Source organism: Trachurus trachurus (assembly GCF_905171665.1).
Source record: "Trachurus trachurus genome assembly, chromosome: 14".
Classification (NCBI taxonomy): Eukaryota; Metazoa; Chordata; class Actinopteri; order Carangiformes; family Carangidae; genus Trachurus; species Trachurus trachurus.
Genome location: NC_139903.1, coordinates 29016039 through 29040331, shown reverse-complemented (window position 1 = coordinate 29040331; position 24293 = coordinate 29016039). Strand labels below are relative to the sequence as shown.

The following is a 24293-nucleotide window of genomic DNA, read 5'->3' as shown; positions in this document are numbered from 1 at the left end:
CCATCCTGGATTTACACACTCATATTTGTGCAGTTTTCTGGATAATCCTGACGCTGCAGGACAATTATTATGTCAAATCCTCTCAGCGCTCATCGTGTGTGCCGCTCCCAGAGAGGCAAGTCCCTGGCCACGAGGCTCTCAGCACGCCTTCGCCACTGGATTTTCACAAGAACCGTCACGTTTCTGACCTCACGCTGTGTTTTCCATGACCTGAAGCCACTCACAGCGTGTGTGTGGCTAATCAGAGAGTCCGGTGGTCCACACAGCAGCCCCCACAGAGCACTCGGTGACGAGCCTCCCTCTCATAGACCAGGCATCCGTGACCTTTTTCAGATCATCATCTGGAGAGGTATTCCTGTGGAAGCGCGCTAAAGTTCCTGCCCTGCAGCGCCTGGTCCACGGTGCGGATGAAGGAATCGATCATTTGCTTCATGTCGGAGGTGAAGGGGTCGAAGGAGGGCTGCTGGGCCCCCGAGCGCTTGAAATGGCCATCCTGGTTGCTCTGGGCGCAGAGCAGCCTCTCCTCCGTCATGGTTACGTTCAGAAAGCTGGTGATGAGGCGGAGCTGAGGGAGGAGGGATCTCTGCAGCCCCTCGTAGTGCACCACCAGCAGACGGCGTCCATACTTCAGCCAGCTCAGAGCGTGGGACGCCCACCAGGGGGCGTAGCTGGAGACAAACTCTGGCCATTCTGCAGGAGAGAGAGAAAGCAAAGCAACTAAGTGGAAAAACACAAGTTTCACCCAGGAAACATGTGAGTGTAACAGTTTTCTTTCTGGCACATATGGGAAATAGATAGTTGATCTGTAGAATCTCCTTGTTCCAGTGTTTACAGCATTAATCTGGGAACAGCTTCACAGAAAATGAATCAAGGTACAGAAATGATGTCAGGTCTGATGGGACGCACATGAAGGAGTCGGTTAATTCAAACCACCACTGCTACAAAACAAGATGCAGAGAAACAGTGTCTCCACAATCTACACAACACACTGCCAGCACTCAGCATAGCTTATTATGGACAGTAAGGACATAGACACTCTTCTCACCACCATGGATCAAGGGTGTGAACTCTGGCATCTCAAGATCTTTTTGTTCAGTAGCAGGTTTTATATCTGCTGTTCTATACTGTTCAGGCATTACATGCTGACCACCTGTCTAATATTGTGTTGGTCCCTTTTGCTGCCAAATACACAACAAACTGCTGCACTGTGTATCCTGACAGCTTTCTATCAGAAGCAGCATGAACTTCTCCAGCAGTCTGAACAACAGTATCTGGTCTGTTGGATGGGAGCACACGGGCCGCAGCCTTCTCTCCCACGTGTATCAATGAGCCTGTGGCCGCTTCACCACTCTTCCTTCCTTGGACCAACTTTTGATAGATCCTGGCCACTGCAGACCTGGGCCAACAGCCCACAAGAGCTGCAGCTGCAGCACATGAGAGACCCAGTCGTCCTTGGAGAACTGGACCAGATCCTTACACTGAACATTTTTCCACATCAACATTGAGGACAACATGTTCACATGCTGCCTAATATACCCACCCACTAACAGGTGCCATGATGGAGTGTTATTCAGTGTTATTCACTTCACCTGTCAGTGATCAGAATGTTAGGCCTGATCCATGTATTACTGTTTTATTTTGTTGTTTTTTCGGGAGCATACCTATGTTCCCCGGGTTCTATGTTCCCCGTTTTCCCCAAAAAGGGTCCTATGTTCCCCGGTCGCAATACATACTGGGGAACATAGGACCCTTCTTCTGAAAAAGGGTCCTATGTTCCCCACTGTTACCGGGGAATATAGGACACGCCACAGACACACAGTGGAAAAGTAAAGGTATCAAAAAAATATTTCATATTCAATATTTCAAAAAAAGAGTCTTATGTTCCCTGCTGTTGCCAGTCGATGGACTCTCTCTACTTATCTGGACTATATCTATCTATCTGGCCTGTCTAGCCTCTACCTGGCCTTTTTACTAAACTTAACCAACTCCTTTCTTTATTGCCTAAACCCAACCAATGGGACAATTAGCCTACACTTCTCACTCAAAGTCACAACTCAACTTCTCACTCAAAAATAGGCAAAAATCTGTAACCCTTTTCTAAAATAAGGTTCTATGTTCCCCAGTCCGGACACAGCAGGGAACATAGGACCCTTTTTTAGAAAAAGGGTTCTATGTTCCCCGGTCCCATACAAAATGGGGAACATAGGACCCGGGGAACATAGGGATGACCCCGTTATTCCCCCTTTACTTTCAGTTTCAGTGTTGGCTGTCTTGTACAACACTTTCTGACTTTTATCTGTAAAAACTGCTGTACTATTAATACATTTTCTTCTACTGCAGAACAACTTCAACAACTTAAATGCTCACACCACATCATATTCAAAAAATTCTAATTAATACTGAGGACGTCACCTGAAGTTGCACCTGCTTGTTCATAAACCTGCTCTACTTCTCTCAGCTGCTGCTGTGTTGACTGCATATGAAATAATTCATTAGTGATGATATCTCCATGAGATTTTTGGACAGAAATTCAACTCATGCTCTGACTCATGCTCTCCATTTTATGTTTTCTCCTGCTGCCAACCTGACTGGCCAACAGATAAAGAAGCTAATGTTAGCTTAATGCTAACCTCCAGATTGCCCCTGCCCTTTCAGCCAATCAAACACAAGTAAGCCTAAATCTTGGAGAAGTGAACATAATCATGAATATCTAATATGACTTCAGTCCACACATAGTGGGGCCAGGACATATCCCTACAGTCCATATGCAAACATAAACCTCTGCCAGTTATTCAAATGAAAACCTGACAGCTAGCAAATGTCTCCAGCCTTCTGTTATTAGATTATTAATACTGATGCTTTTAGATTTATGTTGTAAGAGCTCAATGTAAGAGCTGAAGATCTTAAATATGATATCAAGAGGAATAAATACAATTTAATAGTTAGATTTTATCTTTTGTCTTTTTTTTTTCTTTTCTTTTCGTCTGTGGTCTGAGCTTTGTATAGTGTTTATTTAAATGTAACAATATCTTAATTAAACATTCACATGACGACAGCATGAGTAAGTTCTCTTTGTTTTAAAGGGATAGTTCACCCAAAATTGAAATTTCAGTTACAGAGGGTCTCGGCGTAGCAGTGCATGTCCACATAACGGTTGCAAATGGATACCAACTGTCTTCGTAACAAAAAGACACACCAAAAAACATCCAAATACCTCCATGCTGCTCGTATGTAATGTCTGTCTTGTATTGAAGCCCCGAAATGTGAAATTGTCCCGAAAAAAATAAAATAAGTCTATATTTCAAGCTTGTTTTGTAGCGGAAGCTCCTCTTCCCGGTTCGTCAAATTTGAACGAACCAGGGTCTGTCCTCTTCCCAGTTCGTCCAAATTTGACGAACCGGGAAGAGGAGCTTCGAGAAGCTTCCGCTACAAAACAAGCTTGAAATATAGACTTATTTAATTTTTTTCGGGACAATTTCGCATTTCGGGGCTTCAATACAAGACGGACATTACAGACGAGCAGCATGGAGGTATTTGGATGTTTTTTGGTGTGTCTTTTTGTTATGAAGACAGTTGGTATCCATTTGCAACCGTTATATGGACATGCACTGCTACGCCGAGACCTCTGAAACTTCTCCCAGCCCTTAGTCGACATGAGGGTGAGTAGATAATGAGTGAAATTTCAATTTTGGGTGAACTATCCCTTTAAAGGGTTGGCTGTGTCTCTGACAACACTGAAACCAAACCTACATCTGCACCTGCAGGGAGCCAGGAGGAGGAGGAAGTTGTTCCAAAGACTTTGCATTTATGTCCAGGGTAAATGCCACACTCATTCCAATTCCTGTTTTTTTTTTTTTTTTTTTTTTTAATAAAGATATCCATGTATTTATATTTCAGTGCCATGAACATCAACACCCTTCACTTAACAATATGTGGCAATATAACAGTATCTGTCTGGAGTGAGGGTGTAGCTCTGGAGGAACAGTGAGTGCTGTAATCTCTCTCAGTTACACACACTGACTCTGTTGAATGATTCACGTGTGCTGTATCTCACTGATCATGGTCATGTTTAAGAGTGCAGTCTATGAGGTTTAAACAGCTCTCACAGTCACACAGTGCCCTCAGGCCCAGTGTTGCAGTAACCTCAGCAGGACATTATGTGGCAGTAAGCACAGTTCCCCTCAGCTGTGTGTGTGTGTGTGTGTATGTGTGTGTGGACTGGATTACCTTTACTTTTCCACTGTGTGTCTGTGGCATGTCCTAAATGTCCGGCGCACTTGCGGTTGAACTCGGCCATGAGGGAGCGGTAAGGGTTTCTAATCAGCAGGATGGCCGAGTCAAACATCTCAATCTCCTTCTGACCGCTCTCGTGCGTCTTGACACAGATGCTGCGGCCGCTCTTCCAGTAGTCCTTCTCCCCTTTGAAACCTGCCGGTGAGGAAACGAACGATAAGACGCAACAAGGGCCTGTAATATCACCGAGCACACACACACGCAAACGCTGCGGCCTCCCCACCTCTGTTGTACAGAGTGCCATCAAAGTAGAAGCTGCCAGTGTAGAAGCCCGTCACGAGCTCGATCAGGTGGCGCACCCAGGTGTTGCCGGCACCGGGGAAGCTAGACAGAGCCACCAGTGAGCTGGACCTCTGGGGCAGAAACATCCTCTCTTTGCACCTGGAGTCTGGAGGAACAGAGCTGGTATTGTCAGCGACGGGGCCGCACGAGGTCAGAGTCATTAGAAAGTCTACAGTCACAGATAGAGTCATTTTAAGGCAGGGGTCTCCAACACGTCGCTCGCAGCCCCTTTCCCAGTAGCTCGCCAAAGGATTAATGAATCGTACGTAAATTTGAAAACTTGATTGGTCACTCCGTAAACCTGCACCTTATATCCAGGATTTTCCCTGCCTGTGGCGGCCGCCTTGGTTGAAGCGTGTGTGCGTGGATGGGGTCATTCAGATGTAACATGTAGCGAAGTCGTGGTGCCTGTTTTTTCATGCACACAGTGTCAAATCACGTTACTGTCCAGCTGTTTCTCCCCTACTGCTGTAGAATGTTAGCCTCGTAAACCAGGCTCTCGCGGAAAGAGAGTCTGGCCTCATCCCCCCCGCAAGAGTTTGGGGTGGGCGGGAGCTGGGCGGGAGTAGTAGCAAAGACAGTTTAATATCTTTGGTAGTAGCGTTGACAGACAACCCCATTCAGCCAATCAGCAAGTTGGCGTAGTGACGGGGCTTTGCACCAGTCGGTCCCTGATTGGCCAACGCGCTGTGTCAATCACAGCGGGCGACGCTGATTGGCTCGGCCTTCTGAGGGTTTCAGTCCAAACGCTTAGAATGGGGATGAGGCCAGACTCTCCCTCGGAATGAAATGAAATGCACTTCCGCGAGAGGCTGGTTTACGAGGCTAGTAGAATGTGTATTATAGAAGAGAATATCAAAAAGAAGAAAGGACTCGCCACAGTGTAGGAGCTCCCAAATATACAAAAATGTATTAGAGGACTATAAAAAGGACAACGTTTCGAGCAGTGCACTCTTTGTCAGGTCAATTAAGACAAATGCTTTCAGTAGATACACAGGATCCACCCATGGGCGTGGGTGAGTGAAACACCACCGGTCTGACTGTAAGTGACGACATGGTCATTAAATCAACAATAAAAATACAGTGTAAAGTTATACATAGACACATGTCGGCCATTTTTAAATGAAAATAAGCAAACATTATTTCTCTTTTTGTAGTTATTTCTCTTCCTGATTCATATTATTTTGCATATTTGCTTATTCTCATTTAAAAATGGCCGACATGGGCCGACATGGGTGGATCCTGTGGATCCTGTGTATCTACTCAATGAACACCTGAAAGCATTTGTTTTAATTGACCTGACGAAGAGCGCACTGCTCGAAACGTTGTCCTTTTTATAGTCCACTAATAAATGTTTGTATATTTGGGAGCTCCTACAGTTTCCCTGGACTCAGCACCTGGCTGCACTTCTGGATGTGCGCGAGCCTTTTCTTGTTCATATTATAGAAGAGAAACACACATTTCAGGACCACTGACTTGTATCATCAGAACAGACCTGTGATTTTCAGCCTCCTTTCATATTGTAATAGAGGAGGGAGTCATTATTTCAGTTATCAGATAGAGGCTAAAAACATACTATTTTGATTAAGAGTGGGGGACACAGTTTTGTTTTACAAATGTAAAGAATTAATGTTACAAAACATGAGCAGCTCTCGGCCATTTTCATTTTCTAAAAGAAGCTCTCAGAGGAAAACGTTTGGAGACCCCTGTGTTAAGGACTAATGCAACACAGCACAAGGAGAGAGCAGAGAAAACACAGAGTCAAATACAGAGTCCAGGAAATAAAACAAAATAGAGTTATTTTACAGGAGCAGAATGGATTCTAACAAGTCATCCACTCCCCCTCTGTTCAAAAAAATAAAAAATCAAATCAAATGAGGCTCTATGTGACTGGAATATTAGAAAACGAACAATGCACAACAAGAATCTCACCCAGCACAGGTGTGTGATACACCTGGTAGTGGTCCTGCTCCGTGGGGGCTGCGGGGGTGGAGTTAGTGGTGCGGTTCAGGGCGGAGGTCTCCGCGCACCGCTGCAGGTCAGACTGCTGCTGCTTGAGACTGAACAAAGACGACATCCACGTACAGAAACAGTGCAGCGTCTTGAACACGGCCAACGGCAGCTCCTGAAAAACCAAAAAAAGAAGAAAAAAAGCACAACTGATCCTCATTCTCCTCTGTGACTCATCATCTTTGTTGTTCTTGATGTTCTGTCCGAGGCTCCGAGGTGTCAGCTCCGCTCAGAGGAGTCTGGCTTCACTTGGATTCATGGGCTTTTTTTTTTTTTAATTCTCACTTCTCTGGTTAGTGAAGGTTGGAACATTCAATGTCAGAGCACAAGGACAGACACTGCAGTAAAAATTTAGAAAATGTATGCACGCACACACACACACACAGAGAGAGAAAGAGAGATACACACACTCTACATAGTGAGAATTAATCACATTACAGCCACCAGCAGATGAAGTGCAATATTCCAACCAGCAGCCATTTGTACTTTGAGAGAAGACAGAGTCAGATCTCAGAGCAGGATCCAGACTACTTCTCATTAGAGGCACATTAAACCTTAAATATTCAGCTAAATTCAAACAGCTCTGCGCTCCTACATGTGATCTCCTGGGAGTGGAGACGCTGCTCTGAGCTGGAGAGCACAACTCTCCTGAGAGCGGAGAGCTGCAGCTCCACTACAGAGAGCTGTGAGCAGTATACTAATCATCGGGGCCTGGAATTTCACTCTCATTCAAACCTTGTCTGTGCAGGTCTCGATGCAGGACTGTGTTGTCAGGTTGGGCTGAAAGGAGTAGACAGGGAAGGTGCTGATCGTGCTCTTTGGCAACTTGAAGCAGCCTCGGTAGTGAACGTTCCTGACTGGAGAGACAGAAAATACACAAGGAGACACAGTAGTTGAGGGATGATAATAAAAAAACAACGTGGGAGGATTCACCTGCACTGTGGCCAGAATGAGGAAGTCTTTCTCATTTACCCAGTGTCAGAGGGGAAGAAAGGGTGTACAATACAATACTGTATAAATGGTCAGATTTTCTGGTTTGAAGGTGAAATTCCGATTGAAGTATTTCTCCTTCTTTATATTCCTACACTTGACTGGATTGGATTCTGCTCTATAATACATTCACAGTTCAGCTGCAAAACCTCCAGGGACACTGAACCATCCAATCATACATATTAATACTGTATATGATATCACGTTATATAATAGATCTTGCCTGCAATAGGAAGAGGATGAATATCTTTACATGAAAATTGTGGATGGACAAAGTGTTGTTCAATATGCATACAAATCAATATCCATACAATAATAATAATAATAAGAGATTTTAGCGATATAACTAATGTACGGATGGATGGGTCTTCCCCATTCACCATTTTTCTACACATGTCATAAGTCATCATGTTTCCAGCTCTGCTCAAAAATACACCTGTGTAATCAGCCTGAACCATGAGACCACGAGACTACAACAAGTCCCATCAGTCAGACATGGAAGAAACAGGAGCATTTGGACGGGGACTATTTATATCATCACTGGATTAATGCACATTAAGTGCTTCAGTCGTCCCTACGGTATACGCAGCCGCAGGTTTCCACGTCTTCACTGCGCATTTCTCATATTTAATTCATTTAAAAAACTTAGCAGACATTTCCTACAATTATATTTTCACATTACATTATCAGAACGCTGTTAAAAGTGCAGCGATGCCTCTGCTACCGTAAGACTGCTGACAACAGCACAGATGTCATTTGCCACAGTTATGCAACCTGCTTCCCTGCCAGAGTTGTGACGACTGTCAGCAGTGATTTGTTGGTGCCTATACTGTCAAAGAAATGCTGATACACAGACTGTGTGCTGAAAAGTGACAAGCTTTTTGTGAACATAAGTGTCCTACCATCACATTGGGAGCTTTTATCAGAGAGTTTTATCTCTCTTTAAAGAGGTTGTCTGATTTTTTATTTATTTATTTTTTGACATAAATTTCCAGTAATTGTATGTGATGTCATCCTCTCTACTTCTCAACATTCTATTCAATGCACGCCAATTATAATATCTGAAATGGACTAAAGATGACACTTATCCAAAACATTGAAGTTGTGAATCAGATTGGGATTAACTCGTTATCGTGATGATTGATTTTTTTTTTAAATGTAACTTTATTTCTCAGTCTCTGATCGAAATGTTCATCAAAAGTTTGGTCTTAACAGCTGCTGTCCACCTAGTGAGACAGAGGAGGAGGAGGGCTTCCTGCAGTGACTGAGGTCAGACTGAGGATGAGTTTCTAACATGACTGAAGGTCAGTGTAACATCCTCTGTTGGAGTGGATCATAGTGATGATGGATATGCATCAAGCAGATGACATTGAAAGTTTTTAATATTATTAATATTAAAATGTTTGGTGAGCCCTGTTCTCTAATGTGTGTGTGGACGGTGTCTCTCAGGACAACAGCATCTCTCTGTGATGTGTTTTTGATTATTTCTTTGTTTGTGGGACACATCAGCTCAGACGAGGCAGTGGTGACAGGTGATATTGGTTACAAGGAGAAATTACATATTGGTTTCACTCAGGTCGATTTAAAGGGATAGTTCAGCATTTTGGCAAATTGGCCCATTGCCATAATCCCTATAGTCATAGCAGTAGGTTCGTTACCTGTATTTGTCGGTGCAAGGTATTTTTAGAAGGGTGGAGCAGAGTCGCGAGCTGCTCAGAGCTACGCTACGGAGGCTCATGGGATTTCTTGGTTTCCCTCATCAAACTCATCAAATACACAACCCAACAACTCCAAAACGCTCTGGTGGACAAGTTGTGACCTGCACATTCACCACGCTATGAGATAATAACGGAACATTACGAGACAGAGTTGTTTTCGAGGTAAATTCATGTAAAACCACTGATGCGTGTTCCTGTCGAGGGCAGTTTTTCAGCAAGCAGTCTCTGTATTTACCTCTAAAACAACTGTCTCGTAACGTTCCATCATTATCTCCTCCTCTTACCACTTCTCTGTCTCACTAGGTGGACAGCAGCTGTTAAGATCAAACTTTTGATGAAAACTTCAATCAGAGATGGAGAAATAAAGTTACATTTAAAACAAAATCATCAATCATCACGATAACGAGTTAATCCCAATTGTATTTGATGAGTTTAATGAGGGAAACCAAGAAATCCCATTAGCCTCTGTAGCGTAGCTCTGACCAGCTTGCGGCTCTGCTCCACTGTTCTAAAAATAGCTTGCACCGACAAATAAAGGTAACAAACCTACTGCTATGACTATAGGGATTATGGTAATGGGCCAGTTTGCCAAAATGTTGAACTATCCCTTTAAGTGTGAGAATTTCTCAAACAGTTTTTCATGTAAATTTTTTTGAGAATCGAAGTTTAAAAAACTCCTCTCCTCTCCTCTGTGAGGGCAGCAAGTGCATTGTGGGTTGTGGGAGGGGGCTGACTTACACTTCCTGTGCCCAGGGAGCTGCTCCTCCACCTTGTAAATGGAGAGTCGACCGACGCCTCCACACAGAGAGCCTCTCTCCCCCCGACACACCAGACTACAGTCTTCCTCTGGAGCCCGCGGGCTGCTGATCCTGTTCCCACAGTGGCACTCGGCTCCATACTCCAGACCTGCAAACTGGTACCCACTACCCTCACACATACACACACACACACACACATGCTGTCATTATTACCCCAGCTCATGGCAATCCATAACCTCCAGCTATTGCCCTCTGGCTAGGCCGTCCCACAGGACACGAGTTAACATTTCAAACTCATCATTTAACTCACACCTCCCCTAACACCGCCCCTCCCTGGTGATATGTGTCGTGCTCTTGCCTCTGCACTCGTCTGACGGTGTAGTGCCTTTCTGTGGCTGAACCACGGTCACCTCTGATCTGTGCTTTACATATCAAGGCCGTTGTGACTCATCTCTCTCTCTTTTTCCTTCCATCACTGGGAAAGAGGGAGACCTCATCAGAGTTGACCTTTTCATAACGTCCTTTGAAGCTTCCTCATAGATTGCCTTGACTTTTTGCTTTTTCTTCATCGCAGTAATTGGCCTGCTAAAGGTAGCGAGGGAGAGTGCTTTCCATGTGGATGGGTGGGGGGAGTGGGTTGGGGCAGACGGTGGAGGTGGAGGTGGAGGTGGAGTGGGGTGTGGGTGTGGGTGGGGCTCTCTATAGGCTTGGGATGTGAGCACCAGTTCTTAGTGTGACTGCACCATCTGTCCTGTGCTGCTGTGTGGCAATTTGTCCACATTGCTCACACTGACCCCCAGATTTACATTTAACATTTGAAGGGGATACTGGTTTATTCACAAACTGCTATAATCTTTTTTTTTTTTTTTTAAGATACTATATGGGCATTCTCTACCTTTTTTTGTATTTTTCCTGTAAAGTTCTCCTGCACTGTATATTTTTTGCGATTTTTTTAAGGTTGTTTATCTTTTTGTGGCAGTCTCATATATATATATATATATATATATATATATATATATATATATATATATATATATATATATATATATATATATATATATATATATATATATATATATTCCTTTAATCTTCTAATGTAATTTCTACTTTTGAATTTCGTGTGGCACAGAGGCTGCGTTCAGACTGCCAGCCAAAATCCGATTTTTAGCCCATCCAGATTGGAAGCGGATGGCTCTTTTGCAGTCTGAACAGTCACAAATCACATGAAATCCGATTTTTGCAAACCAGATCGAAACCACCTTTGGGAGGTAGTTTCAAATTGCATTTGGACAGGTGCGTCTCAGTCTGAAAAACTCCAAACACTGACGTCACTCTACGCCACGGAATGGAGCAGCTAATGGAAGACGTCGAAAACATCAGTCCTTGGACAGAGCACGAAACGGAATGCCTCATTAATCTGTGTGGAGACGGCTCATGGATGGCTCTGTTGTTGTTTTTCTTGTCGCTGTCGCAATTATATGACATAACACAATACACGCGCTGGATGACACCTCTGCTCTGATGCCATTGCTACAGCAACCTGTCAGATCGGTCAATAATGTGGCCCAGTCTGAACAAAGCCAAATCTGATTTGGACACTTGCTAAAAACAGTGTGGGCAGTCAGCCCTAAAGCCCTACAGTAAGCCCTAATTCTGATTTGAATTAGATTTGCCTGCAGCCTGAACGCGGCCAGAGCGTCTGGACTGGCTCCACCCACGCCTGATAGGGCCTCACACCTGTGAACATTGCAGCTTTATTCTGTGATGAAGGCCTGTGAGCTGAAACATGTTGGTGTTTTTAATGTTCATTATGAACCAGCTGTTCAATAAAGGCTTTTTAAATGTTTTGTACCAGAGAAGAGTTGCCTTGGTTCCTGTTCTGTTCTCGTTCTTCACCTTCAGTTGATAAGACAGTGTAGAGAGACAGGAAAGCAGGGGAAGAGACGGGGGAATACCATGCGCCAATCTCTCCGACGATTATCGCTTCAGGCATATGCCAACATAGGACGTGCTCTCTAACCACTCGACCACTGAGGCCCCCCCCTCCCCAACAAACTGCTATAATCAACTGGCTAGACTTTCTAACACACACACACACACACACACACACACTTCCCTCCTTCCTTCTTCCACACAGATCAAGCCTTCTGTCCTGGCCTGCTCCTCACTTTCTCCCCCTTTCTCACCCCGTTACCCCTCCCCTAATCTTTTACTGTCATCCAGCCACCTGGCTCTCTGCTGGCTCCACACACAGGAGGCATTCACAGAGGAGACTGAGATCCAAAGCGTTTACTCAAACAGCAGGCCTTCTGTGGTCTCTTCGCAGGAACCGTGAAAGCATTACCTTTCTGAGCAGGTGTCCTGACACAGAGAACTGGTCATTTTGCGCAGGTCATAAAGCACAGTTCCTCCCAGGGCTCGGTCACTGGCATTGTGCAGGAAACAGCCCATGTAGGTTCCTGCAAAAAAAAAGGAAAAAAAAGAGTAAAACCTTCAGTGTGAAAAGCCCCCTTAGAGACATTCTGTGCTGAAATCAACAGTCAGATGATTGAATCAGAAATACTGGAGCAGCTTCTCAACTATGAGGAGAAGCTTCTGTTTAAACGCAACTGTAAATTCAATATCTGACTTTTAGTCAGGAGGACAAAAATGAAACAGTTTGAAATAGTACTGTAATATGACATTTTATTGGCTAAATGACATTTTGATGACGCCATACACCAAATTTAATTTTTTCCAGATTAATTGTGTAAGATTGATTCTGTGCATATTTCCTCCCAAAATATTCTATTTTAAGATCCTAGTATAAATCACCAATATAACAATTATTGCAAATTTATTGCAAATTTAGATAGATAGATAGATAGATAGATAGATAGATAGATAGATAGATAGATAGATAGATAGATAGATAGATAGATAGATAGATAGATAGATAGATAGATAGGCAGTTTTTTCCCCCGCTCCATTCATTAAAGGCGGTTGTCAGATCCCTGAACTCCTCATCCTGCCTGTTCCTGGTTCACACAGCAGCAGAACTAGGACAGTCCACTGTGAAGCCCCAGTGCTTCTCATCACTGTCTCAGACACACAGCTACTCAGCCTGATGTGCTGTGGTCGCCTTGACAGCTAATCCACAATCCAGGACCTGAAGCAGGGATCCTCCTCCATACCTTTGAGCTTGACATTTAGAACAAGAGGTTGGATGGTGTTAAATGTTCTTGAGGAATCAAAGAACATAATTCTCAGGTAACCAAGGGGTCCATCCAAGTAAGAATGGGCCAGGTGGAGCAGATAAAAGACAGCACCATCCTCTCCAATATGTTACGGAGAAGCAACCACTCCAGGGTCTTGGTCTGTAGTCATTTCTACTTCAGGTACCGGAACAAGACATGATGTTTCCACAGGACTGGGACCTTGTTTATAGACTTAAGTTAAAGATCCTAGAGAGGCTCAGCCAGCTACTGCTAACAAGCTGCATCTTGTTGTTGTTGCCGCTTCCTTGATGTTAAAGGATAGTAGCATTTTTTTAAAAGTGGGGTTGTATGATCTACAAATAGCCCCTAAGTACTTTAATTGCATTAGAAGACTCTCTGCACTCCTCCCGTTAGCAACGCCAGCCCAGCCCTGCCCAGAGATTTACAACATACAGTGTTGTGAACAGACCCAAAGAAACGGCCTATTTTCGCAGCCTAAAAGAGGTTTTACCTGGAAAAAAATACACAGTTCCATTGTTCGCTGTAATATAATTTTTTCCAGCCCTTCAAAGTGCAGGAAAAATGCAGTTTTTATTTGGACCTAACCAACTCACGTATCCCTCTGCCCAGGGTTAGCGCCCGCCGATCAGCAGTTGGTTAGCTCCAAATAAAAACTACGTTTTTCCTGCATTTTGAAGGGCTGGAAAAAATTATATTATAGCCAACAATGGAACTGTGTATTTTTTTTAGGTAAAACCTCTTTTAAGCAGCGAAAATAGGCCGTTTCTTTGGGTCTGTTCACAACACTGTATGTTGTAAATCTCTGGGCAGGGCTATGGGCTGGCGTTGCTAACGGGAGGAGTGCAGAGAGTCTTCTACTGCAATTAAAGTACTTAGGGGCTATTTGTAGATCATACAACCCCACTTGCTACTATCCCTTTAATGGTGATCCAGGGTGTGTTATTTGGAAACCCTCTGACAGTGCTTACTTGTAATACTGTGTATTCTGTGATACATTCAACCACCGCCCTTGTCCCAGACATTTCATATGAAATTGACAATACGAGAATGAATACACAGCTATATACATAATACATCAGCTACATGTGCTGCAGTTCTATATAAACCAAGCTTCCTCTGTCTGTATTCTGGTGCTGGCCCTCACAGATCCACAGTAAGCATGTATTGTAAGCCATAATATAAACATGGCCAGAACTAATCTGATAAAGATTATAGTCTTTCCTACATTACTCCGAACCAATGTTCTCACGCCAGAATAAAAACCACCTCTGCAGAGAGAAGACTGTAATGCATAATGGGCTAGAACAGACTAATTTAATGTGCTGACAAGATTAAGGCTCCATATAAAATGTCACCCTAAGTCAGTCTTTGATGTTATCCTTGTCTTTGCTACATTGGTACATCAAACCAGGCTCAGCTGATACATTCAAATCTCCTTTAGAAGCACGGGCTGTTTGTTGGGTAGGATGGGTGTTGCTTTTGTATATTTTCAGGTGATATGTTATAACTTGTTCTTATGCGAACAGGACAAAGGCTGAGATGAATTCCCCAGAGTTGTGTTTTAAGGTTTATTTTGCAAACCCTAGGAAATGATTTGTATTCATAGAGGCCTTAAATGTTTTCAAGGAGGATTAAGATTCTGTTTTTATAGGTTGACTAAAAAGTACAAAAATAGAGCGATGCGAAGTGAAGTGGTCGAGAACAGGATTGAAAATTATTGGGGGAGAAATTGGATACGTGCCGCTGGGACTGGAGAGATGCGGCTGTAAGGTTCACTGACAAATGGAAGCGAGCAATGGAGCGTATAATCTCTGGCAGGCCAAGCATCACCATATCGAATGGGTGATTGAGTCAGTCTGCGATGTCCTCTGAAGCCCGTCCAGCCCGTTGTGCTGGGACAAGGCTGAGTCACCGGTCGCCGGCGCCTCGGGAGACAAACGCTTGGAGAACGCAGCTGCTCCCTGAAAAAAAAAAAAGCTGCGAGAGGCCGGAGCTCCCGAGTCCTGTGGCAGGAAACATCTCAAGAGGCATCACCTAGAGCCGCCCTCCCCTCTCCATCCACTTCACCAAGCAAGGCAGGTCATTGCTTTAATCAAAGTGAAGGAGAAGCCCCCGGGCAGCAGCAGCAGCTGAGGTCTAATAGAGGGAAGCAGCTTGAATTCCCAGACATGACAGAAATGACCACACTCAGGTCTGACACTGTGGCGCATTCTTAAACACCAAGACAGATGGCTGCACCGGAGCTGAAGCTTTCCCACAGGCCCGGGTGGAGGAGGCTAATAACAGATCGGCCGAGCACGCGCCACCGCCACGGGGATGTGTGTTGTGTTCATTAAAGCGGGTTGAAGACGGTTCACAGTTCTCTCTGCTGGGTGTTATCATGTCCTCAGGTTTGTGTGGATAGTCATCAAAACCACGGCAGAGTGACCCAAGGTGAGCCACAGAGGGTCAGCTCTGATGAGAAGATGGTAAATGGACTTTCATAATCTATTGGAATGTTTTCTGGTCTCTAGGAACCACTCAAAGCGCTTTACGCTGGTTATCACATTCACCCATTCACACACTTTTCATACTTAGGTTAGTGAGTTCATTTCACTCTTGTATAATCAAGTACACACATCAATAAACAACATTATATACACATGTAATTTAAACATAAATAAACAAGAAACAGTGAAAGCTAATCGGGAGTGTATCTATGTTCCCTTCTTACCCCTGCAAAAAAGGTTCTATGTTCCCCTCTCACCCGAAAAAGGTTTTATGTTCCCCGCTTATCCAACCCTAATCCTAATCCTAACCCGATCATAATAGTCGATGACAAAACCAATGAAAATAATAAATAATCATGGTGGATCTACGGAACAAAGTTCTCGAGAAAACACTGCACTTAACAGCTGGATTGAAAAACCTTCTGGAAAGGATATTATTGTCGAAGATTGCCCACCACAGATCACCCAGAGGGTAAGTTTCTCTGCATTATGTTCCATCGTGTGTGTTTAGAGATGTTAAAACAACATATTGGGGTGGCGTTTAGCTCACTCAGTAGAGATGCCGCCCCATGTTGAGGCTACAGTCCTCCCTGCAGGCGGGGAGCATACGTCAGTCCAACCGCTCATTTCTCCGACTACCCATTAATCTGAGTTATTCTACAGGTTTAGGGTTAGGGTTACTTAAATCAGAGAAATGGGAGGTCGGACTAATGGACGCAAAAACAAAGAAATGTATGGTCGGAGAAATAGGTAGTCAGACGTCATGCGCCCCACTGCAGGTGGCCCCGGTTCGAATCCCGCATCAAGCAGCCCTTTCCTGCATGTCATTCCCCCTCTCTGCCTCCCCATTCCCTGTCTCTCTCTCCTCTGTGCTGTCAATTAAAGGCAATAAAAAGCCCAAAACATATACTTAAAAAAAACAACAACATATTAATGCTACTGCATTGTTTCCTGCCTTTTTTGGATATGCGGGGAACATAGAACCTTTTATTTAGTAAGCAGGGAACATAGAACCTGGGGATGACCACAGTGGGCGCTGCTGCCGGTGTGTTTTTGAAATTATCGATTTGATTCTCATGTTGGACGTCGTGCTCCCAACTCCTCCAGTGACGATGCTCTGGCCAGTCAGTGGAAGGCAGACGCTTGATGTCACGTTTTAGTATTGCCTCGGCTCGCTTGGAACCCGGGCTGAGGCGTTACCAAAAAAAGTACCAGGTACTATGAAGGTACTAGTGGAAAAGCAGAAAAAAACGAGTACAGCCATGGCGCACTATAGTGGAAAAGGGCCAATTCACACACCCCATGACACATTGGGGGGCAAGAACCTCCAGATCTCCTGAACTTCAACACAGACCTCATCATCACTGCCAAAGATCATCACAGATGAACACACCGATTACTCTATACAAACATCTGATATGTACTTTACATATCAAAGCATGTGTGTGACTCATCCCTGTAAAGCTACAAAGTCTCCACCAGCTGACACAAATCCATCTGCATTCCCAACTTTTATTCTGAAATGTTTGAATAGGTAGGCAGGCTCAGAGTCTACTGGGAGCGCACGTGCACTCAACGCAACTCCTGCATCTGGTGGTGTAATGCTGTTATTACTGTGTGTGAGATTAGTCAGTGAGTAAAGATCAAATAAAGGACATAAAGATAAAGATTTAATAGCTAAAGATATTATGTTACCAGAAGCGAGTAGAATTGTGATTGGAAGTGCAGGATTTATGCTGGGAACACACTGGATGCGTGACATGTAGAGCTGCAGAACGTGATGATTTTCATTTCAGCACAGATGTTCATGACACACCGGCGGCTCGTGCGTCCTGGCAGCGCTACACGGTGGGAACAGCTCTCCTGTCCTTTGTTCTTCCAGCCAGGTGATGTCATACTCACGTCACAGCAGCAACGTCATAAAAAACATTGCCGCCTGCCACCATAGTTAGTCTGTATCTAGGCTCCATGTGTCACATTAACATATTTTTAACCACTGTATCAGCTGCATGTGGAGACAGTGACTGACGTGTCCTGTCAAAAAATGAATCAGTAATTAATGAGCAATGAAAAGATGCTTAGCTTACTTTATGTATAGATGCAGAAGACACATCCTGTGAGAACACAAACAGCTCAGTGTCGTCAGCTGCCATACTTCAAAATAAATTATCATAATAGTTGATAATTAATTAATTTGAAATATTCAATTTATCAAATTTCTTCAGCTGAGAGTAAAGATGAATGAAGATGGATGGCTTCGGCTTCAGGACATGTGACTCAACAAACCAGGGTAGTTTATTGTGCAGTGACGTTGCTAACCCCACGTCAGACGAATTAAATTACCCACCGTGCGTCAAGAGGACACAGCGACATTTTGCTAAATTTATCAAAATGTAGATACAAAAACAGTAGATACTGCACCGCTTTGTGAGCGTTTCCACAAGTGCGAGATTTGTGAAACAACGTGTTGATGGCAAAGGAGGCTTTAGATATCATAAACAGACTTGAAATGGCTCGAGCAGCACAACAACACAGTACGTCGGCTAACTTTATGCAAACACTCTAGGTACCGCTGCATCACACAGTACACGATACTGTACATGACACAAAGCGAGGTCACAGACGGCAAACAGACCTTGTTGAACTCTGTGAGTGATGCAGACAGAGAAATCATGAAAAAAAGAAGAAAAAAAGTACATTGCTGCTGATGACTGACTTTAATTGAGCTGCTCAAAAATGCGCAACCCCAATATTTTTGTGATTTTATTATCAGACATGAAGATGAAACCTGTAATTTAGTTTCATTCTATAATTTATTTTGGTGGTCTTTCAGCTTTATTTTGTTCTATTTATGTTCCAAATGAAATAGACTAAGAGCTGCTCAAAATGCACAGCACAAAATATCTGTGTCATTTAAGGGGTCTAGAGGTCACTACCATTTACGTTTTATTTTATAATTTATTTTGGTGCTATTTAATTTGCATTAATTTTCTATTTCTGTTTAAAAAAAAAAATCAAAGCAACACATTTTGTGTCATTTAGACTTGAACTTGACAATCATACTGTTAGTCTGTTTTATCGTTTAGTTTAAAGCTTTTTCCCCCTTTTGCAACAATAGTATAGATTTGGCATTCATTCATTTTTCCAGATAAATTTTCATCATACATTAATAGAATGATCATTATAACCACATAAAATCAAGTATGGGTTAAAGGGATAGTTCAACATGTTGGCAAATTGGCCCATTGCCATATAGCAGTAGGTTTGTTACCTTTAATTGTTGGTGCAAGCTATTTTTAGAACGGTGGAGCAGAGCCGTGAGCTGCTCAGAGCTACACTATGGAGGCTCATGGGATTTCTTGGTTTCCCTCATCAAACTTATCAAATACACAATCCAATTCAAAGTAAATTCATGCAAAACAGCTGATGCGCGTTCCTGTCAGGGGCAGATTTCCAGCAAGCAGTCTCTGCATTTGCCTCGAAAACATCCCTGTCTCGTAACGTTCCGTTATTATCTCACAGCAGTGGTGAATGTGCAGGTCACAACTTGTCCACCAGAGTGTTTTGGAGTTGTTGGATTGTGTATTTGATGAGTTTGATGAGGGAAACCAAGAAATCCCATTAGTCTCCGTAGTGTAGCTCTGAGCAGCTCGCGGCTCTGCTCAGCCGTTCTAAAAATAGCTTGCACCGACAAATAAAGGTAACGAACCTACTGCTATGACTATAGGGATTATGGCAATGGGCCAATTTGCCAAAATGTTGAACTATCCCTTTAAACTCCGTCTTGTGTCATAAAGGACACATTTTATAAGGGATTCATAGAATTTGGGACTCATCTGAAAGACCAGCTGTGAGTCCTAGGACTCAGAATGTAGAAAACCTAGCAACATGACTGATTGTGTAACACTGTTTGAAAGGAACCTTTGGCAGATGCCATTTACTGAAACTGATCTCATTCCCCTCTCCACTGTTTTTCATCTGCATTACCCTGCTTAGTGACTGAGTGGTTATGTAGTGTCAGTTTTTTAAAAAAAGGATTAAGAGCTTTTCAAGAGAGAGCTGAAGGAACAAATGTTCCACTGGAGGTAATTCCATTGTATTTATCATTTCAACAAAATGGCAAAGGCTCTGACAGGAACCATTAAACAATAGAGGGAATCTCCGTGGGTATCTTAAAGTAACTCAAGGGATGGTGAAGGCTCCTCAACAGAGAGTGCATGTAAAGGAATTATACGATTTTTATCTACATAATTACTCATTTATTTTCTGGGAACGACTTTGCTGTTTTGCCTCTGTGGCTCTGAGAGGATCAGTAAGCAGTAACCCTCATCTACAAGATCTGAAGCAACCACACGTAAAATGTCACATAAATGTATAATGAAGTTCCTCTAAGTGTTCTTGAGGTCATGATCATCTGTTCATGAATGTAGAGTGAAACCTGATGTGAGAGTGTGGCGGAGGAGTGAGATACCTCACCCCAAGGTCATCAGAGCTGAAGCAGTAAATCACAGTATAGAATAGAATACTTGTGTATTTTTGCGCCTTCATGTATTATTCACCAGGAAAACCGGTCAACACGTCCTCGTGGAGGTATTTCAGGCTCACGGAAACCCTCCTCCACCGCAGCTGAGAGCTTTTCAACTGATTCTGCAGTATGCGCTTGATGATGGCAACAACGTATGCTTCCACGCCAACAGAGAAACACAGCACAACTGTGGCTGCAGATCAAGATCAGGAAAACGGGAGCGTGCCTATGTTCCCACAGCCCTTTGTTTCCACAGCCCTATGTTCCCTCAGCTCTATGTTCCCTCAGCTCTATGTTCAATGTGCATCAGATTTTATCCCCATTTCTCCCAATTTGGTAGTCAATTACACCCAACCTACGTATTATCCAGTAGCAGTTGACTACAGATGTAATGTAGCTTTTAGCTGACTTTTTTTGGCTGATCCTTCCAACAACTCACCTCCATGAGTTAGTGCAAGACAACAAACTTCTACAGTAGTAGAAATAGTGTTAGTAAAATGAAATTACTCTGAGTCATCCCTTTAAATGCGGTATAAAAATAAAAATGACTTGACTTAGAGTTTCATTTTGAGAAAATTCTTAGAAATAAGAAAAATCTTAGAAATGAGGCAACATAGGGCTGAGGGAACATAGGGCCTAATTTTCTAAATTTTCAGTGAAAAAAAAATTCTTAGAAATGAGGGAACATAAGGCTGTGGGATCATTGGGCTGTGGGAACATATAGGGCTGACCCCAGGAAGACCACACAGACACCGTGTGGAAGACAAAGCAGACCATGAAGTAGCTCAAGTGGACTCCTTTGCTGCAATATTCACATAATAATAAACCAGTGTGTTAAAATACTGTAGAATCCAGCCAGCTATCACTTCGACATGGTTCGCACTTTACTTGCGGACTAATTAACCCTCATGTTGGGTTCATTTCATGTTAAACAATTTTGTGTTCCCGGTCAAAAATGACCGCTCTATTAAGACTCATCATAAAACTGTAATAATACATATTTTGTCATTCTGGTAACTGTTATTCATGGCCTGTATGCCTCATTCATCTGAGCTAATGGCATCTGACAAATGAGGATGTACTTGAGTTCAGTTTTTCTTACACTAATTGTAGTTCCCCCATTCATTTCTAATGGCCGGTCTTTTTTGACCGGCACAACAAGAGTGTACAAAAGTTGAATAAAAAGCACAAAGTTGTATGCAAATAATTCATGTTGTCGGGTGAAATCCTCTTTGACAAAGTTGTGGAATCTTAGGTCAGTCCGATCATATTAACTACATTTTTCAGAGATAAAACTTTTTTCCAGGGGCCGCTGGAGATACTCCTTTAAAAACACACTCCTTTCCTTCAGCTCTGGATTTCCCTCCCTCTGTTTTAGTATATAGAATGTTGGCTACTTACATACATGATATCGTAGCCCCTAGAACTGTTGTTGATATACTAAAAAACTAATAAATAGAATGTTTTAATAATTGGCATAGTTGCCCCTATTTAATACACTTCTAATCTTTGGTGCTTCAGACTATAGTTCTCCTTAAAAAATGTCTTTATAAAAAAAATTTTTTTTCAAAATGTTCTCATATCATGTAAGACTTTATGATGTGTTTATATTAATTGAGTGTTGTTGCCCTCCAAAAGGTGATGCTCATCAAAAGTTGAGCCCCCCAGTCTCCTGATTGGCCAGTTGTACCGACTGGGAATCATTGTTGAGATGTTTCGATATGCCTGATGAAGGTCACATGATTGACCGAAACGTTGCTTTAAAGGTACATTGTGTAAGTTCTCCTGTTATCTATTCACGAAAATCGATTATTCCGTTCAAAAGTACGTTTTTCATTCAACAATAATCCCCCCCATCAACAAACTGAAGTGTTCCTTTCAGCTCTGAATTTGCCGTTCATATCATTCATATCTCCATGGAGCGGGTAAGCTCGGTGCTGGCTGCCATGTGGTGTCTCCATGTTTTTACGTTCAGTGGCAGCGTGACGGTAGGAAACCACGGAAACTCAGCGGAGACACCGGAGCTGTCGGCTCAGGTCGAGGTGGCGTCTGTGAAAAGTCACCGCGGTAACGCAGGGACGACTGTGACAACTGTCCCTGAATGCTGCATTCAGGTGCAGTCGGAAAAACGGCCGACGGTAACAAACCAGATGTCATTTTAGTCACAGAAGTCGAGAGAAACCCGGTAAAACGTGGGTCAGGTCAACAATACGACATCGCCATGACAACATACTGTCACATGTATTGTTTTGCCTCGTGCTGATGGGCCACTTGTTTACATAGAGGCTTGTTTAAGCCGTTACCTGCAGCGGCTGTCGTCTGTCTGCCATCTAACCGATTTCACGTGAATGCAGCATGAAAAATACGACTGAGTTGCTTGCGATCTACAACCGCACCGCTAGATGGGAGTAATTCTTACACAATATACCTTTAATAAAACTATAACTGAGAGTGAGACAGTGTGCAGGAGCTTCGTCTGATTTTTGCATTTTGAGTTATTGTCTCCTCCTATGCACCTGTATCTTCAGGTGAGCTGAGACCTTGCATTTACCTTTAGAGATAAAACTTTTAAAATGGTCAAATTCAACCAGAACAGAACATGAGGGCTAATGTAATTAGCTCAAGCAGGAGCCAGTGGTTGCATGGTAACATCAACACTGGTTGCTTCTCTCTGATTGTCTCTGGCTGCTTGGCAGTGAGGACAGCTGCAACGGTGGAGGCCTGGACCGAGCATAGATCAGTGTTGACTCACCGTGGACACAGATCCAGCTCTTTAGACTGACTGACTATTTTGGAGGGGGGATTAATGTAGTGACAGAGCCAGCCTTAGCTGCTCTGCACAGTTATTTACCTTTGTGTCTGCTGTTCCTGTGGAGCGAGACTCTCTGCTCCGGGCTCTCTGGCAGCAGATTGTGAAACCAGCGACGATGCAAGTGCTGGACCCCGAGGCTCCGGGAAGTGGGCCAGCGTCGCCCGCCCGCCTTGGCTCCCCCTCCGGACACGGACTGAACGGCGGCCCACGTGGAGCGTGCCCTCACGCCCAGGCCGGCGGCCCTCAGGGCGGTGGGGGGCGCTACCAGGGACAGCGTCGGCGGCAAGCTGGCGAGGTTGGGCTGGGCGATTCTGACGCTGGAGCGCTGCAGCAGCAGGACGCTGCCGGCCATCAGGTAGGCGATGCCCAGACACAGCAGCAACATGTGAGCCCGCTTCAGGAGGAAGTGCAGCTTGTAGAGAGATGCCACCATTCCCCTTCGCTGTTTCCTGTCTCTCACCTCACTGGAAGGCCATGTCATTGGATTTAGAAGCAGGGAAGATGGATCTGCAACCTACTCACAGCTTCATAATCTCAGAAAAGTCAGGCGGCGTCTGGCAACAGTGGAGGCATTGTGACTTGTTCCTTCATTGTCACAATGTCCAACAGCAGCAGGGGAACAATGACAGAGAGGCCCGGTCACATCCAAGGCTGTGGTCACTGGATAAAGGAAGGATCCTGTGGCACAAAAACACAAGCAGATGGTTTTCAAGCACAACTGTGTTTTTCTGTAGGTGTGTGTGTACAACCAAAAGTGTGTGTTTGCTGAATTAAATACTCTAGCTGGTGTTGATATTGCAGACTTGTGTGTCTGCTGCTCTTGCTGCTTTCATCCCGTCTTTCATTCAAAGCCCCGTCTGACGTTGTCTTTTCTGCAATTTCCTCTCACTCTGGTTTTCTCTGTGACCTGCCTGGGATTCTGCTCTGCTGTCAGATTAATCAGTGTTTTTGAACCTTCACTAAAAGCACGCTTAAAATGGATTCTCCTCAAGGGCAGAGATTTCATTTAATTCCTGCACTGTCAAATTATATTCAATTTAGCGCCGGCAATATCTCTGAGCTTCACAATTTAAGTCTCGGTTATCATGAGTGAAATGACATCATGTGATAAAAAAAACAGTCTGTGGAGCGCATTATGAGATGGGGATTATCATTGGCAGCATGCAGGACCGGACCATCTCTGGCTTCATGTGTGGAG

General features: G+C 43.8%; 1 protein-coding gene across 1 annotated transcript; it reads right to left on the bottom strand.

Annotated features, from left to right (window-relative positions):
- Positions 1-337: 337 nt before the first annotated feature.
- wscd1b (WSC domain containing 1b) lies at positions 338-23528 on the bottom strand (the record flags this gene model as incomplete). Its single annotated transcript, XM_083987158.1, has 8 exons — positions 338-690; positions 4228-4428; positions 4517-4681; positions 6508-6700; positions 7321-7442; positions 10032-10216; positions 12396-12510; positions 23135-23528. The coding sequence occupies 8 exons, from the start codon at positions 23526-23528 to the stop codon at positions 338-340; spliced, it is 1728 nt and encodes a 575-aa protein (XP_083843284.1).
- Positions 23529-24293: the final 765 nt, after the last annotated feature.